Raw genomic sequence first — 18992 nt, forward strand, 5'->3', positions numbered from 1 at the left:
CCCCCCCCCCCCCCCCACAAACCAAAAAAAATCTACCCTAGTTTCCCCATAAATACCCTTCTTCCTCTACCGCTCTACGTTATAAGGTGGGTTTTTTGGGAGTGAAAAAAGAAGAAGACAGAAAATAGCTTGAGCGAATTTAGTTTAAACACAAATCAAAGTACACTCCGAATAGAGAAGTGAACTCATTTAGGATCTCATTTTCGTGTCTTTTGGTGTCGTACATTGCTCCATTACAAGTTCATTTTGAACTTGAGATAGTTGCTCGGACTCCTTTGTTTGTTGTTCGTGGTTAAGGCTGCGTAGTGGTGAAGTCGTCCTTGCTCGCTTTCGTCTCCGTTCGCTGCACTTTGAAAGGTAATACTCATTTTTAAGCATTTTGCTTTTGACGTGTTGTTGTTTGGTTTTGACCATGTGAAACTGTCTATATGTTATCATTTGGGATTACTTTTGACTCATTGTTGGTTGCAAACAACTGATGGAATTTACTTTGTTATTTATGTTGTTGTTTGCTCCTCCCTTTTTCTTGAAGGTTTGATAGTTCCTCTCTCTCAAATCCTTTCCTCATATCCTTTTAAATTGATATAGTTCTCGTAACGTGGGTTGTGAATCGTATTTCAGTTTTAAAGTTCTGAATATATGCTGCTTCTCTCGGTCTAATAGGCAGAGTTGTTTTCACGCATTTTAGCTAGCATGTTGAGGGGTTTTACATCTTATTTGGTATGGTGCTCGTTCTATTTGTGTTCATTCAAATAGTATAGTTCATGTTTTAGTTATTTGTAGTTCCAAATGTCGTTCATATTAATGTTAGTCGTAGAGTCTTTATTATCTTGTATGTTGAGTTGTTTTTTTTCTTAAATCGTCCTAACTTAACTAAGATAAAAACTAAGTAGATAAATTGTTAGTTTGGCTTTGTTTCGTTTCCCTGCTATTCTAAGTAAGTTTGTTGTTTGTATTTCTTCCCTATTTTTCTTTATCTTGAAACATACTAAGTTTTGAAAGAGTAAGAATTATATGTTATTTACCGTGTCTTTCTTTTTAAGTTGTTAGAATCATTTGCCACTTTATGCATGCCAAGAAATATATCCTTGTCATACCATAGGAAGCTTGTTAGTCCTTTTAATTGTGAAAAATGCATATCCATATTTCCCTCATTATTTGAGATCACTGGACAAAAAAAAAAAAAAAAAAAGATAATCCTTTTGTTATATTGTTTTATCTCTTCTTTGTGATAAAATCATTGCTTGTTTATCCAACACCTTAATACATTAATTTGGGATATGACTTTCTCCGCTGTTTTGGTTTATTTGTTGGATCGAGTTGGTGTTATATTTTCTAAATATGTTCTTTTCTTAAATCACTGAAATTTGAAATCACGAATATATTTCTTTTTTTTTTCTCTGTTGTATGTGAACTCCACTTGAGTCCATTCGGACTCCATTCCCTCTCCTTGCATTTCTTGAATTAGGCCTTAGAGGCCCAATTCTATATTTCCTATCGGATCAACAGGTTCAGTGAAGCTGAAATACAGGTTGAAGAAGGCGAAAATACAGAGTTAGAAAATAAAATACAGATCTAGGAGTTCGAGAATTAGCGATATATATGGTGTATACATCAAATATACACTTAGTGTATATCATGACAAATGAGAATGAAAAAGGGTTAAAAGCACAAGGAAGTTTCAGCAGGTCCAAGCAGCAGAAATGAGCCCAAAGGCCCAACAAAATGGATACCAGCAGCCTTTTAATTATAAATGGGTCTGGACCTATTTTGGCAACTTTAGACTTAGGACAGGTTTAAGATTTGGTCCAAATTTGATACATCCTTCCTTACTCTTTGTTTGTTATTGTATCAACTAACCTCTTGTTTTTTGGTTTTTGGTTTGACCTAATTAATTTCCCAAAGGCAGTCATTTCTCTTTTATATTCAAAATTTATTTTCTTTATTTATATTACTTATCATTATTTTTATTATTGGCCTTGCAACTTGAATCATTCCTTTTAGAATGATCCCCCTTAATAAATAATTAATAATAAAAATAAAAATAAATAAATAAATAAAATAAATGAGTTCTTTTACTTAGTTAAATTTTTTTTAAAAATAAAAATAAAAATTAGTCAAATTCATTTTAGTCAAATCGCCGGTCAACCGCAAATTAGCGGACATTCCGAGGACCTAACACCTTCTCGGAATGTACATTGAACTCAAACCCTTTTTCAATTGATTTTACTTGTTTGAGTCTTTTGAAAACCTTAAGTTTTTTTCTTGATTTTTACTAAAAAAATAAGTGGCGACTCTGTTTCTTTTGAAAATTCGATTTCTCTTAAATCATAAATTTAATCGATTTTTCGAAACAAGTCATTTTTATTTTATTTTTCGAGTAAAACAATTATCAGTACATAAAATTTAAACTTAAAAAAAAACATCTACATGTCTGGTCATAAATTTCAACTTTATTTGAAATTTTATGAAATTAGAGATAAAGATAAAATTGTATTTAATTATACTTTTTCTAAGAAAAAAAAAGGAAAAGTGCATTTTATGTAAAGTGCATAAAAACTTTGACTAATATTGTATGGTATATTTTTTCATCATATTGATATGTAAAAAAAAATTGCAATTTATAATACTTTTCATACAGTTTTTGAATATTTAAATTTTTTGCTTGAAATATCAAATTAATGTAATCTAATTTAACTTTAAAAATGAGTCAAATTGACTTTTGAAAAACGTAATATGACAACTAAAAATGAACAGAGGTTAAGGTAGAGTTAAAAACCAATCGTAGCAAACCACTTATTTGACTTCTTGAAGCAAAAAAAACAAAGAAAATTAACATTGTGGGCCGTTTAATTTACTTCCACATTATTGGTTCATCATCCCTTAGTTCCCTATAAATTGAGACACCAATTGACTAGTTTTTCATCTTCACTTCAACTTTTCTTTTATCTCAAAATTTCTTTTTAAAATTTTCTAATATGAAGAAGGGTAGTTCCATTTCTGCGATACTTTTGGTCACGACACTTGTTATTTTACTTGGCGAATTATTAGTGGTAGAATCAGTGATATGTGATATCGCGGAGCTACAACCATGTACCGATGCGATTATTAAATCACAACCACCCTCTCCGGCATGTTGCACTAAATTGATAGAACAATTGCCTTGTATTTGTGGATACATCGAAGATCCTAAGTTGAAGCCATATATTAAGTTCACTCCTCAAGCCAAAAAAGTTTTTGAAACATGTGGAGTACACCTTCCTAAATGTTAAAATCGTACCAAAAAATGTTTTCACCAAAAACGGTAAAAATTAAATATATTGTAGAATGATGAAAATGTTATCATTTAAGTGTTTATTGGTACTTTATACCTAAATAAATGGTTCTAATTAATGCTCATATTTTAATCAAACTTTCTTTTGCGTATGTACTTTTATTCTAAATAATTGTCTAGATTTACCTATGATGTTTGCTTTTTTAATACTCCTACTTTTTTTTCTTTTGCATAGGAGAAATAACTAGTATAGTAGATTTTAATAGGGAGCTAATAAACGAAAATTTCTAGAGGCTTTTTTCTTTTTTTTTTAAATAAAGGCAATGTTAGTAAGAGAATAAAAGGAAGGCATATAATATTGAAACGTGCTTTGCAAATGTGCTATTTCTCAAATTAAACAAATAATAGACATTTTTCCAACCAAAACAATAATAAAGAAACAGAAAAACAACAATGTGGACAAAAATAAGTGAACTAGTAGACATGAAACTTTTATGTTTAGGCACAAATTATCATTTTGGGATAATACATAAATAATCTTTGGAGAGGTTTTATGAATTTGAAGTTGCATTATACTTCTAACATCTAATATGGCAGATAAAAATTTCTTTCTAACAAATCTTTAGGTTTTATCACGTTTACCACACTCTCCTCGTGATGAATTTGTTGGGTGGTAACACTCTAACGTATTTATCAGATTAAAATAACTTGACACACTTCAAATATAGAGAGACAGATCAGTATTCGATGCCTTAACTTTAATCATCCAAACACACAACAATATATAATCACAAAAGACCCATGTTTCTACAAAAATATTCAAAATCCAAAAGGGTTTTGAGCAATTCAAGAATAAACAAATAGAGTTCCAAACTCAAATTTTCAACTTCACAATAAGAATGAATTCCAGAACTTCTTGACAATTGGAAATTCAGTTTTAGAACTATTAGATGTTAAAGGAAATTAACTCAGTTTTGACTTGACGCCCAAAAGAAATTTTATGCATTAAATTTTAGAAAATGGCACAATGTATTAACTTGTAATATTTTTATATTTTTGCATTAAATTGGCCAAAATTATCATAATTTATAACTTCTCTTTCTTTTCTTTTTTTGAGTAATTTGTGATTTGCATCCCTAAATATACATAATTTTGTGGCTTACACTTTATTCTCTCTCTCTCTCTCTCTCTCTCTCTCTATATATATATATATATATATATAATTAAGTAATTCGCATCCTAATTTCCTTAATTCTTTACAGATTCATCAAAAAAATTCCTTTTTTGATTATTACAAGGATAAATAGGGAATTACATAAAAAGAAAAACAAAAAGTGATTTAACATAAATCTAACAATGGATATATATTTTTTGTATATATTTAATTAAAAAGAAAAGCAATTTTGAATACAAGTCATTTGTTGTTTCTTTTCCATGAAAATTAAGAACAATAATTCGTTTCTAATTATTTTTTATGATTTAGCTAGTTGCAACATTAATCTCTCAGAAGAGACACTATTAATTTTTGCAGATAAATATCTTTTATTTTGGCCAAACAATTGTTTCTTCCAACTATTTGATGTTTGTGGTGTATAACTAATGATGTTGCTACTCAATCAAGCCGTTACACTTTTTTTCTGATCTATATAAGTTATTAAAATCAAATTTCAAATTTTTTGGGTCTCTTCCAATCAGTTGATGATTTAAATGTAATTGAAAATGACAATCAAAATAAATTAAAAAAATCATTCCATAAATTAAATCACTACATATGAAAAATTCAGCACAAAAATAAATAAATAAAAGGGATATATATAGTGGTAAATATGTATATATAACATTGATTTTATCTTCACAAATATAATAATTTGTTAATTTTTTAATTTTATCTTTGTAAACAATTAAAAAGGAAGACTTTTATGATTTTACAAAGAACTCAACAGATTATGATACAAATCAATAAAAATAATAAAATAAGATGTAAGTTACAAAAAAAAATTATACATTAAAGGTGCAAATCACGAATTACCCGTTGTCTTTTTTCCAAACTTGTATCTCTCTCCATTTTCCTCTTTCTTTCATTCCATCTACAAAAAATCTCTCCTTTATTTTCTCCCTCTTTCATTACATCATCACATTAGTGGTTTAGAACAATCAAACACACAAAAATCGAAAATCTATAAATAAAAGAAAATGAAAATTTAGAAGCTTGGATTAATCAATATTCAATTCTGAAAAAAATATATATATATGGGATGTATTATTAGTATGTATAGCTAGAGTAATATGTATTATTAGCTAGTGTATACATGTATTATTAGTATGTATAGCTAGAGTAATATGTATACATCAGTATGATATATATATTGTATGTATATATATATCATAGTGTGTTTATCATATTTTGAGTTGAATAGTATTCAACTATTCATTATCATACTCCACATTTCCACTACCAAAAAAATATTTTTTTTTCACTGAATGTTCGATAACTATTTCCTTAAATATTTTGATTGAATTCGTGAGAAAAGAAAAAATAGTATTGTTTTGATAAGGAAAATAGGAAGTTGCTCATTATTTCAGTGAGAATCTGTTTCCCACCATGCATTTTTCACTGAACTGATTTGGTGGGAAATAAATGAAAAAATCATATTCTATAACATAAATTTCCCTCTAAAATTTACGGTAAAAACACCTTTATTTCTAGTAATGTTCAGTCAACGGCACTACAATGTTAGTAGCTAATAGCAATCAGGGAACTATAAAAATATTAGTCTTATTAGTTAAAATTACTGCTTTACTAAAGTGATCAATTCACTTTTATTGTAGGAACGTAACACAACGGAACCAATACATGATATTGTTTTGGTCAATGACTTAGAGAGTGAAACTAGAGATGGTAATAGTGGAGGGCGGATTAAGTCTTCCCCTCCTAAAATTTTACTCTGTCATGTAACAATACTTTTTATTTATGCGCTTCTTATCATTTTCGCTCAGTCTTCTAACGGCAAGAAATTATAATCGTAGAAATGAAGTCTATCGTTATGCCAATCATCAAATATAAGATTGAACTCCTTTTTAAAGATTTGATGAAATAACTCACCCAACCGAACACTTATGTCACGGGGGTATAGTGTTTATGAACCAAGTGTTTGATCATCAATGATTGTTTAGATATTGGACCCCTCTTGTGGGTTATATGTCTTTCAATGCTTTAATAATTCTCAATTAATGCCTCTTTGGTTTTTGTTTTATAAGTGGGATAGAAGTACTAGAGCACCTAATTATGATGTTAATCAAAATTTTCTCTACAATTATTCAAGCATATTAAATCACAATTATGATATTATATTGTGATGCACTAAGTTTATGGTAATAATGACTTGTAGATCAGAGAAACATTTCCATTTCTTTTTCTAATGGTCATCAATCTACTCCTAACTCCCTCCATTTAGTTATGAGGGCTCTGACTTATTAAGACGATAAAAAAAAATAGATTCTGAACCTAATTTAATCTTAAAAGTTAGTTCATAAGGAGTGGATTGTCCAAGATTACATAGAACCTCATCTCACTTGTGGGACTCTAACGATCCCCACATGCTCAAAATTGAACATCTAAAGCGTGGACAATATAAGATCAAAGATTTAATATCAGAAATAATGAATCGGGATAGTCTGACTCTGTACCAAAGAAAACAATCTTAAACCTAACTCAACCTTAAAAACTAGCTTATGAAGAAAGGACCGTCACAGATTATATAAGAAGACTTAGAACTTCATCCCACAAGCGATGTAAAACTCTAACAGAAATACTAACTATTGTTTGAGTGAACATATAAAACATCGAACTTTGTGGCCATTGGACTAATGGCAAACAAACAACACTAGAGAGATCCAGCCAGTATCTGTCAAGGACTCAAGGTGACTCCAAGGTGATGGAAGAGCCAACTTACTATTGTATTCGATGGCAAAATTGCACCCTTTCTGGCTCTCCAAACCTCATGGGAGCAAATTAATATGAATCCATACCTACCACCTTATTCATTCCGTTAAAGGATAAAACAAAAAATTTAATAGGAAATTATTTCTAATTATATACATATGACATTCTTTTCGGAATAGACCAAAAGGTAAATATATCATGTAAATGTAAATTGAAACAGATGAAATAACTATATTTGGTGTATTTGACATAAATGAAATATAATGTTTTTTTTTTGAAAACTTATAACTTTTTGGTGTTGAGTAAAACTAGAAATATGATCCAAAAAAGTATATGTGTATATTCTATACAAATACAATGAAAATGAGGAGTGGAGTGGGACGGGATGTATTCGAGGGGTGGGGAGGAAGCAGAGGCGAACTCAAGATTTGAAGACTTTGGGTGCACCAATATTACCTTAGCTCAAACAAGAGCTCTAAGATAAACTTGAAATAAAAACAGTAAAATAAACACTCTAGCTGAATTCGAACCCAGGTCTCACCTTGTACCAGCAGCACAATTGCATTTAACGTTTTTTATGAGTACACTGTTAATTATATCTTAATTTCTATCAGTTTCTCAATATATATATATATATATATATTTTTTTTTTTATTTTTTTTTGAGGTTAACGAGTGCACGTGCACCCCACCAGCCATTTCGGACGTAAGTTACATAAGATTGACCAACAATATAATGTGGTCATTATTTAGGATTCAGTTCAACGTATTTAATTTTCAGTATGGATTCAAAAATCAATTCTTTTTTATTCCAGAGAGACATTCTTTTTTTTTAGTTGATATTGTTGATGATTACTAAGTTAATAGCTATTATCTCATAAAGTAATTTTTTTAATTGAAAAGATAGGAAAATCACAAAAAAATATAATTTTCTGAAGAATAACTATTAATTGATTGATCGATCATCTAAAAAAGTCAACTCTCTTTAAAATAATTATTTATAGTCATCCTCTAATAAATGACTTATTTAACAAATCATCCGTCTATAAAAATTGAACATTTTTAGTATACATTCGTTGATACGACATTAAGAAGTTATGATAGAAGGATAAATATTTCTTTCTATAAATTCGAATTTATTAAACTTTAAAGCAAGATGAAAAATCCAAAATAGAAAAGAATACAAAATTGCCAGATCAGCATCCCATCAGCTTTGAACCGTTTCAGAAAGAACCTCCATCAGATATGTATTTGTCAACATATTGTGCAACACTTTGAAAACGCAAACACAGCTATATTAATTAACCCAATAAACCCTCCCCTGGGTCCTAATGTTCTCAAAAAATTCTACCCATTATTGGGATTCGAGACTAATTTAAAATTTAAATTTAAATAAATATTTGTGCATAAGCTACTTGGTTCTAGTAAATAGAGACAGAATTAAAATATGAATTTAGTAGATTTCTATATAGCTACTAAAATTAGTGATAGAGTTAGAATTTTCATTGAAAAATATTTAAACTCTGAAGAAGTACTCATACGAAGTAGCTAAAGGGGTTTGACATCTATTATATATATATATATATAAAAATTATTTTAACCGTATGTAAAGATCACATAAATATCTATTACTCATTTAAACCACAAGTTTCAAAAGTGTTTATTTTTTTCTTAAATTTCATGTCACTACAATAAAAATAACTTTTATCGGCATTAAATAGACACATTAATAAATAGTGTTAAAGTCTTTATCGGCATTAGTTAAGTGTCATTAGATCCAATATCGCTAAACACTTTAGAGACGTATACAAAGAGTGTTAATTGCTGCGAAAAATAAATATTTAGAGCCAATTAAGCTATTACCATGTAGTGTGTCAAGTCAAATTACATCATATAAAATGTGATAGAAGAAGTATGATAATAACTGAATTCACATGTAAATATTCTAAATATTTATTTCGATATAAAAAAAAAGTTACTGAACTCTATAAATCCGTACATTATACACTGAATCCACCCCTACCCCTACTTGTGAATTATATACATGTCTCTAGATCCGCCCCTGATTTGGATCTTCACCATGCCTACGTTTGCTCTTACGCGGCGGATCTTTCTAAAAAGCCCTCAACTTTCCTCTATTTTCTACTCAACCACCTCAATTAAGCTCTCTATATAAATAGCAATATTCATATAACTAAAATTTCATCTTCATCTTTTTTTCTTCTCTTTAATTAGAAATATTTTTTTTTATTAGTATTTTTGTATGTACAATTGACTAGTAGTTGACAACTCACTTATAACAATTATAACCATATAGATTTGTGAATCTAGAAATTCATTTTGACCAATTGAAGATTTTATAGGTTAACAAGTCGTCTTGCCATGGCTGCCTCCGAGCTCTCTGTAGTCTTACCTCGTGTCCTCATCGTCTCTAGACGAACCGTTCGCAAGAACAAGTTTGTTGATTTTGTTGGTACGTCATTATCTTTTTTTCTGTTTCATTTCATGTGAAAGTATTACTGATAAGTCAAATAATTTTATTTTTATTATAATTTTTGTAAATGTTAGTTAAATAGTATATATTGACTTGTAGTATTTTTTTAGTAATGTTTTCTACTATGTATATATACTCATATGCAGAGTCAAAATTACTATTTTGACCTTCATACTCTGAACTCTCTTAACATAAATCAGAACAAATCTTGCATTTTCAATTTATCATTTTTTTTTGCATTTTCTTGAATCGCTTTATTAGAATTTCTGATTCTGTCACTTTTACAGGAGAATATCATCTTGATCTTATAGTAAGCTATGGAGCTGTCCCAGTAATTGTACCTAGAGTTTCAGGGGTCCATATGTTATTGGAAAGCTTTGAACCAATTCATGGAGTTCTTCTATGTGAAGGAGAAGATATAGACCCTTCTCTATATGACGACGAATCCAATCATCTGTCTCCTGAAGAAATCGAAGAAATTCGAAAACAACATGTGAGTGATACAGCCATTGACAAAGAAAAGGACACAATTGAGCTGAGATTGGCAAAGCTCTGTCTTGAAAGGAACATACCTTACTTGGGAATATGTCGAGGATCACAGGTACACAGTCAAATTTCTCTATAACAACGTTATAATGAGAAAAGTAACTTTAATAGTAAAAATAAGAGAAACAAATACTGTCATTAAACATTAATTGTCTGATCTTCTCCACCCTCCAACAAATCTCACCCCTACCCTTACCCTCATAGCCCCCCAACCATACAATCCCACACTCCTAACCCCCACTTACACCTCTTATTATATTGTTTGAATAGATTATACACATATAACTTTTAAGATAATATTTTCAACTTACATATTAAACACAAAATATAAGAAAATTACTTACTTTCCAGTAAAATAATTAGGTGTGTTTTTGACACTTCATTCTTATTAATTTTGAATACAACAAATTAAATTTAGTGTCAAAACAACAAGGTGTTGTAGCCCAGTGATTTCAAACGCCTTGAAAAAGTCAAAATATACGAATTTCGTTTGTTTAAATCTCACTAGTAATAACTCTTTGATTTAATTTTTTTAAAAAAAACATAATGTCAAAAATTAAAATATTGTCACGATTAAATTCTGAATCCACCTCTGTCTACATGTCTTTAATATGTAGGTACTTAATGTAGCATGTGGAGGAACTCTTTACAGAGACATTGAGAAAGATCTCTCAAGAAACCTCCCTCAAGACAAAAAGGTAGTTCACATTGATTATGATAACTATGATAATCATAGGCATATTGTCAAGATTATTGAAAATACCCCATTGCACTATTGGTTCAAAGATTCACTAGAAGATGATAAAATGGAAATTTGTGTGAATAGTTATCACCATCAAGGAGTCAAGAAATTAGCTCAAAGATTTGTTCCTATGGCATTTTCACATGATGGTTTAATTGAAGGGTTCTATGATCCTGATGCTTATAATCCTGAGGAAGGTAAATTTATTATGGGACTTCAATTTCATCCAGAGAGAATGAGACAACAAGATACAGATGAGTTTGATTATCCTGGATGCACTTTTGCTTATCAGGTTTTTCTATACACTTCTCAACTCTTCTGTCACTACAACAAATAAAGAATTTAACGATACTTATTTAGTGGTAACAATATAATTATCGCTATATTACATTAAGCGGTAGTAATATAATATGAGTATTTATAACCAACACTTTATATAACTATCGCTAAAAACCTTAATGACTCTAGATGCAATGATATCAACTCAATTGTCGCTTAATATTTTATAGCCACTAAATGTCTCTTTTATTGTACCGTATATTTTGTGACAATTAACTTATATACAATGATAGTGTTAAAGAAATTTTATATAATCAGATCACATTAAAAATAACTATGTATATATGATGGATAAAATATGTGAGATTAATAACTAAAAAAAACAATGTAGGTTACTTGCTGTAATATATTAATATTATTTCGGATCATCTGGTAGCTAGTAAAGAAGAAACTTATTCATGTATTATTTTATATATAAGTTATAAAATGTTTGGTTGCTAGCTAAGAATCAAACTATTCATGAATAAAACTAATACGACATATGGTTCCATATAACTAATAAATGTATAAGTTATAAAAAAATTTGTGTATTATATTATGTGGAGTAAGCGATGAAATAATTAATACACGCATAACTAATATTTACATTATTAATACATTAATAATTCTAACTAGCTACTAAAATGTTTTGGGTAGGAATTTTTATTCTTTTTGGCTTATATCTTATTAATTGGTTGAATGTTATTTAATTTGCAGGAGTTTGTGAAAGCTGTAGTTGCTTACAACAAGAAGTTATCAACAAGTGTCAAAAAACCCATAAAGCTTAATCAAGAAATGGAAAAAAAGAGGAAAATTATAGTTAGAAGTTTTTCTCTTGCTAGGAATATATATGAAGGAAGCAGCCAGATGCATCCATCAAAAGAATCTGACTTGGATGCTGGGGCAGAGTTCCTAGAGGTATATATATATTAAATTATTTTATAAAATTCAATGATCACACCTGAAATTAAGTACAACAATTGATATAAGTCAATCATTACTTTATCATGATTGTGAGCACATATTCTAAATGAGTTTAAATTATACATATGGCATACTTAGTGTATTTTTATATACGTGAGTTAGGAGAGGGTAGAGTGTACATATATTTCTGACCTTCTATTTTAATTTGCAACCTTCATGTCCTCATAACTAAGGTTAAATTCTTGATAAGTTGAAGTTGTGCCATATCCTTTCTAATCACCTCTCCCCAGTCCCTACTATTTCTTCGGTTTACCTTACTCCTCTTTAAACTCATCCTTGCCAACGTTTCAGATTTCCATTGAGGCACCCAGGCATTTCCTCTTCGCATGTTCAAACCGTTTCAGTCTTGCACTCATCTTGTTCATCACAAAAATCACTTCTACCTTATCTCAAATATCTTCATTAATGTAAAAAATGTTATCCATCATATTTACTTGTTATAGCAGGTAACATGTTCATAATTTAAAATTATATGCATATTTTATATTTCAAAAAAGACCTAATTAAAGATATACTTTAATTAATCTAAAAGTAAGTGCAGAGCCAGATAGGACCGATATATTTAAATTCATTTAAATTTCTTCTGAAGGAAAATTACATTGTTTATACATGATTAACCTTATGCTCACCATTTATATAACTTATATACTTATCCTTGATTGTGGTTGATTATGTAATATTGTAGTCAAATACAGCATTGAGTATCCAACAAGAGACAAGGTTAATTGAGATGGGAGCCACAGTAAGAAATGGATGTTCTTACTTAGAGAAATTAAAGATGAATGAGGAGAGAGAAGGGTTAGCTAGAAAGATAATGGGGAAAATGTCTGTGGAACAATTATCTGATCTCAAGTCTTTCTACAACATGATGGGACAAATATGTTGTGAAGTATTAGAAAGAAAACTACAAGATATTGTTAATGAAGTTGCCTCTTAATCACAACTTCTCTTGGACTTTTCTGCATGAGATTTTGTTTTTTATTGCTTTGTTAAGTTTTATGTACTTTTTTTTTTGTGACATCTCTTGAATGGAAGTTAGTTTCTATTTCTCTCTTTTAAGAGAATCACATGTATGCAGAAATTAGTCAAAGTGTATGTAAGAGAAAATGACAAAAATATATATACTAGTTTTTTTATATTGAGACGGATATGAAAGTGAAGTTTAATATATAAGTTATTCAGAGTTAAAGAAAGAAAGTTTTAAGTATTTTGTATTTATTATCTAAAAGTGGGAAGATTAAAAAGGATGTTACTCGGAGTCTTATGAGATAAGAAAATATTATCAAAATTTAAAAATAAATTTTATAAAATGCTAATTAAACCAATTATATATGTGAGATGGTTGTGGATCAATTAACTTTATATGTTGCCTTGTTGTCAAGTTTTTATGTACTACTCCTACTTTTCTTTCTTGTGACATCACATGAATAGCACTTGTTTTTTTCTTTTCTTATTTATTGGAATCACATGATAAGGAGACAATAGTCAAAATGTATCTTATCTAAGAGAAAATGACAAAAATAGTCATTTATATTTGATTGTATAGAGGTTGAAAATAGCTGTCCACGCAAAAACTATATAATTAGACACACTTCACTATTTTATATATTATTATTACTTATATTTTCAAAATATTACATATCTTACCACTAATTAAGAATTTTCTACTATATATTGAGAAAAATACATTTAAATACATGTATTTTTACAACCAAATACATTAAAATAGGGAGAGAGGCGAGCAAGATGGGAAGGAAGACGAGTAAGATGTATCCTAGATATATACATGAAAATCACATTATATATATATATGTGTGTGTGTGTGTGTGTAGGAGGTAATACTCATGTAGCATCTATATGTATCTTATGTGATTCGCATGTATATGAAATACCAGATACGTAAGAGAGTGGCGAGCGAGATTGGAGAGAGGCTAGGGAGGCAAACGAGATTTATTATGTATCCGCAAATCCACTTGTAAGAAAAGTTTGAAAGCTCCGTTATTGATGTTTGAAGGTTGAGAGGTTTTAAAATGAAAATTCTAAATTTTAGCTCATTTAGAGAAGAAATGATGTATGGTTTGGGTGTATATATATATATATATATATATATTAGTGTATATTCTCTTGTATATCCATCCGTCTAATAAGATAGAAAGGGTCCTTCTCGCTTGTTTAGTAAATTCAAGTTTTTGGCCTTATTTGACACTTGACGACAACGTTAAGTTGATGGCAGAGAAAGACTTGACATTCAGGCGAGCCACCCGGTGGTATGGTACATAGTGAGTTTAGTGCGCACCACTAAATAATCCGCTCCGAAATAAACAAAAAGGTTCATGCGTGTCACACTCACAAAGGACTACCAGTAGTATACTGGAGGAAGGTGAGGATGATGTCAAATCCGCATGAACCTTATGAGTTGGGTCACACCCGTGCTAAATCTAATGTATATCATTGTAAACTTGTATGTTTATGATATTCACTGATTGATATATCTATGGCCAAACACATATGCAGACCCTTAAACTTATCCCTAAATTTTATTTTGGCACTCCAACTTAACCTTGTTCCATTTTAACCCTTTAACTCCAATTTTTATGTTTCATTTTGGCACTTCTAAGTGATGTGGCAGAGTGTGTGCATCACACTTTCTCTAAGAGAGTGAAAGACAAAAAAAAGTATTTTTAAAAATAATAATAAAAGATTAACCCTTCAACTCTATTTTTTTTATGTACCATTTAAACACAAAATACTAATTTTTACAACATAAAAAGTTTCTTCATTTTTATATATTTATGTTCTTCATTTCCACTTTTTCATTTTAAAAATCAACGTCATATCTTTTTTTTAAAAAAAATAAAAATAATGGATGGACATCAAATTCTTTTTAGAGTTTCTATACATTATTCTGTGAAAATAATCGACAAAAAGATGTGTTGATTTTCTTTTTAAAATAATTAATTAAATTAAATAACACCACATATTTTTTTCATATCTAATCTATTTGGACTAACTCAAATACCAGCTTTCTAATTTTTCATTCAACTAAATAGGGAAAATGGTTTGAAAAATACTCCAACTTTGGCCAAAATTGTTGTTATGATACCAAACTTTGGAAAGGACCTTTTACCCCCATGTACTATTTAATAGTGTATTCTAAAGGTATATATGTGTCTACGTGGACATCATAAATATTGCATCATTTTAAAATAGTAATGTGTCCACGTGGGCACATATATACCTTTAAAATACACTATTAAATAATGCAAGGGGGGAAAAGGTTCTCCATAAAGTTTGATAGCGTAACAACAATTTCATCCAAAGTTGGAGTATTTTTCAGACCCTTTTCCCAACTAAATACGAGTAAAAAAAAACTCATGTTCATTGCTAATTAATAACACTATAAAAAAATGTTGAAACTCAATAGACTTCGTTGGGTTGTCATCGATTTTCTTAAGAAAGAAAATCGATGCACTTTCGTCGGTTATTTTTCACGCAAAAATACAGAGAAAATCTCAAAAAGAAATCGTTACTTTTTTTATAAAAAAAATCAATGATCATCCGTCAATTTGATTTTTTTACAATAACTTATGGATGAAAGACGATTTTCAAAATGCAAAATTGCAGTTGAAGAGCATATATAGAAATAAAGAAATCAAAATTAGTATTTTATGTTTAAATAGTACATAAAAAAAACTAGAGTTGAAGGGTTAATCTTTTATTATTTTTTTAAAAAATACTTTTTTGATTTTGTGTCTTTCACTCTCTTAGAGAAAGTGTAATGCACAGACTCTGCCACATCACTTAGAAGTGCCAAAATGAAACATAAAAATTTGAGTTAAAGGGTTAAAATGAAACAAAGTTGAGTTGGAGTGTCAAAACGAAATTTTAAATTTAACGGTGATATACATGGTATACACTATTAATATATATGCTGAATGGTAACAATTTTTAAAGAAAAATCTAGATTTTTGGAAGGAAACAAGCAGGAAATTATGATTTAAATATTCATTTTCCACGTGTTATTAGGTGTTTTCCAATTTTTAGTTTTGCTTGGCAATATTTGATTATCTATTGTCAATTTTAAAGGGTAAACCGTACAAATCTCACGAATTTAAAGAATAATTATTTATCTTCTTATGAATTTTAATATTATAATGTCTATATATGTAACACCCCGCTACTAGAAAGACTTAGAATTAGAAAGAAATAGTTTTTGGAAATAATCAAATTTGGAAAGTTTGACAAAGTTAAGCTAAGTCTGAGTTTTGGGTCAACTTCAAACAATAATAACTCCTAGCTCAGGATGAGTTAGGTGTTATACAAGATACCGTAGGAAATATCTTTGAATTATCTTTCCAACGCCACCAAGTTTGATAAATTTCGAGTTCGTATGAGGGAGATATGCCCATTTGAAGTTGGGTTGTCTAGATGAGGAAAGTCAAAATCGGATTTTAGAAGGGTATTATGGTCTTTTCACTACCCAATTAATTAAATTCGTTTTTGGTAATTAAGTTGGGGTCTAAACTGATTGGATTCATTTTACGCTTCATAAAAATAAGTTAGGGTTTTGAAAGAAGATAAAGAAGAGGAGAAGAAGTTTAGAATCGTCGCGTTCTTGAAGATTTGCTTGTGGATTTCGCCAAGGGTTTATCCCTACGAGGTATGTGAGATCACATAGCATTGGGTTAGTTCACCCACGCGCCAATAATGATTTTATTTAGCGATTATGTTCTTGAAAGTATAGAAATTGAGTTCTTGATAGATTTGTTTGAAGTTTCTATTGGGTTCATGATTATTGAAGTTGTTGAGAAGTTCTTGATTTAAATTCATGAGAGTAGATGTCGTTTTGAGTAGATTCTTGCATATTTTTGTTATGTAGTCGAATCTAAGTGTCTAGGGAAAGAACCAATTGAATCTAGAGGGTTTTTAGTTAAAAAACGAGCAAGAAAAATCGGAGATTTTTGGGCAGGGGTCTGGGGCGTCGCACCAGCCAGACCGTCCCACTTGGGGTTATGCAGTTTGGGCTCTGGGGTGCCGCGCCAGCCAATGCTTCCCAACCCAGGTTCTGAAGTTTTACCTCTGGCGCCCCTCGCCACTCAGAGCGCCAGGGACGCCAGGTCTTCTACCCTTTCCCACTCCTTTCCGTACGAGTTCCCTTGAAATGTACCTATGTTTTCTAGTTGATTTATACACTCTAAGGTACATCTAAACAACATGAAATCATCCATAACATGAGATCATGAGCCTTGAAACCACAATTCAATTCAAGGAAAGTTAAGAGTCAAGTCAAAAGAAGTTCATAGAGTTTTCCAAAAGTCTTTTACAAATGTTTTAACTTTGTTTTAAGACTTGAATTTTGAGTTGAGTAAAGAGTAAAGATTGAAGTTCATTTCTTCAAAAAAGTATATGGAGACTATGTATTCCCAAAGGGTAAAATGTTTTCACATTTAAACAAGAAAGGAAACTAAGATTTCCAAAAAGAGCCTTTGAGCTAGTTTTTCAATAAAGAGTAAATGTTTTCACAATTAAGCAAGAGAGGAAACTTTGATTTCCAAGAGAGCCTTTGAGCTAAGTTTTGAGCAATTATCTCAAACCAAAAAAAGAAGTTATGTTTTTAAACATAAGAGCTAGTATTATATTTTGGGTGTAGTATTGAGCACTGATATGAGGGAGAGTTCAGACAACTTCCAGCCCTCATAAACCATGTAGCCATCATGGGATGAAAATGGCCATACTTTTTAGATGATTCCTTAGTGCTTTTAGCATAGACTAGTGGATCCACTTAGTAGTCAGGTTCTATACCCTCTCAAGGTATAGGACAACCCTTGCAGCGTGAGGCAAAATGTTGTATCATCACAATAGTTCTTAAGTGATGGTTGTCGGTTAGAGAAATTCCCACATAAGTATTTTGTATTCTTATATACACAGAAGTAAATTGTATTTTTATATACATTCTAAAGTTCATATTGTATCCTTGCTTACATATAGAGTTACTATTGTATTTCTAAATACACAGAGTTGTTATCCATGTTTTGAAAACTTTTCTCTATATTGCATTCATATTATTGCTTTATATTGAAATGAGTTAAGTTGAGTTGAGCTGAGCCAGGTATGTTCTTTCAGTTCCTTTCAAGCGTATGTCTTGTTTTAGTATTTCCCCTCGCATGCTCGTACATTCAATGTACTAACGCTATTTGGCATGCATTGTTGTTATGATGCAGATACAGGTAACCAAGATCAACATCCAACGCTTCGTTGATCCAGTTGAGCATTCAGAGTCTTGTGGTGAGCCTTCTTGCTTTCCAGAGGATCCCTATTTACATTGCTTTAGTAGTTTTCAGTTGTTAGGATGATCGGGGGTCTTGTCCCGACATCCCTCACAGTTTTAGAGGCTTCATAGACAGTTAGTTAGTTCATTTGTCATTATCTTGTTATTGGCTTATGTTGAATCTTGAGTTGCCCTTTTTGGCCAGTTGAATGTTGATCTTTAAAACATTCTAAGTTATTCATTGAGACAGTTTAGTATGATTGTATTTTAATACTTTCTTTTATCATGAGTTAAGTCTTCCGCTAAGAGTTAAGCCAGACCAAGGGTTTGCTTGGGGCCAACAATGATTCTTGAGTGCCAGTCCTGTCAGGGTATAGGCTCAGGACGTGACAATATATATATATATATATATATATATATATAT

General features: G+C 30.2%; 2 protein-coding genes across 2 annotated transcripts in view; both read left to right on the forward strand.

Annotated features, from left to right (window-relative positions):
- Positions 1–18992, forward strand: part of LOC125860450 (GPI-anchored protein LLG1-like) — a 140806-nt gene that overhangs the window by 86357 nt on the left and 35457 nt on the right. The window lies entirely within an intron of this gene.
- LOC125860448 (putative glutamine amidotransferase GAT1_2.1) lies at positions 9303–13423 on the forward strand. The gene is made up of 5 exons (XM_049540407.1): positions 9303–9689; positions 9998–10311; positions 10874–11290; positions 12034–12234; positions 12986–13423. Exons 1-5 carry the CDS (start codon positions 9599–9601, stop codon positions 13235–13237), a joined length of 1275 nt encoding a protein of 424 aa, XP_049396364.1. The 5' UTR covers positions 9303–9598; the 3' UTR covers positions 13238–13423.

The sequence above is a fragment of the Solanum stenotomum genome, chromosome 3 (genome assembly GCF_019186545.1).
Source record: "Solanum stenotomum isolate F172 chromosome 3, ASM1918654v1, whole genome shotgun sequence".
Lineage (NCBI taxonomy): Eukaryota > Viridiplantae > Streptophyta > Magnoliopsida > Solanales > Solanaceae > Solanum > Solanum stenotomum.

Coding starts and splice junctions, on each gene's coding strand:
- LOC125860448 (XM_049540407.1), top strand. CDS start 9,599: ATGGCTGCCTCCGAGCTCTCTGTAGTCTTACCTCGTGTCCTCATCGTC. Junction 9,690..9,997: donor CAAGTTTGTTGATTTTGTTG/GTACGTCATTAT, acceptor TCACTTTTACAG/GAGAATATCATCTTGATCTT. Junction 12,235..12,985: donor CTGGGGCAGAGTTCCTAGAG/GTATATATATAT, acceptor GTAATATTGTAG/TCAAATACAGCATTGAGTAT.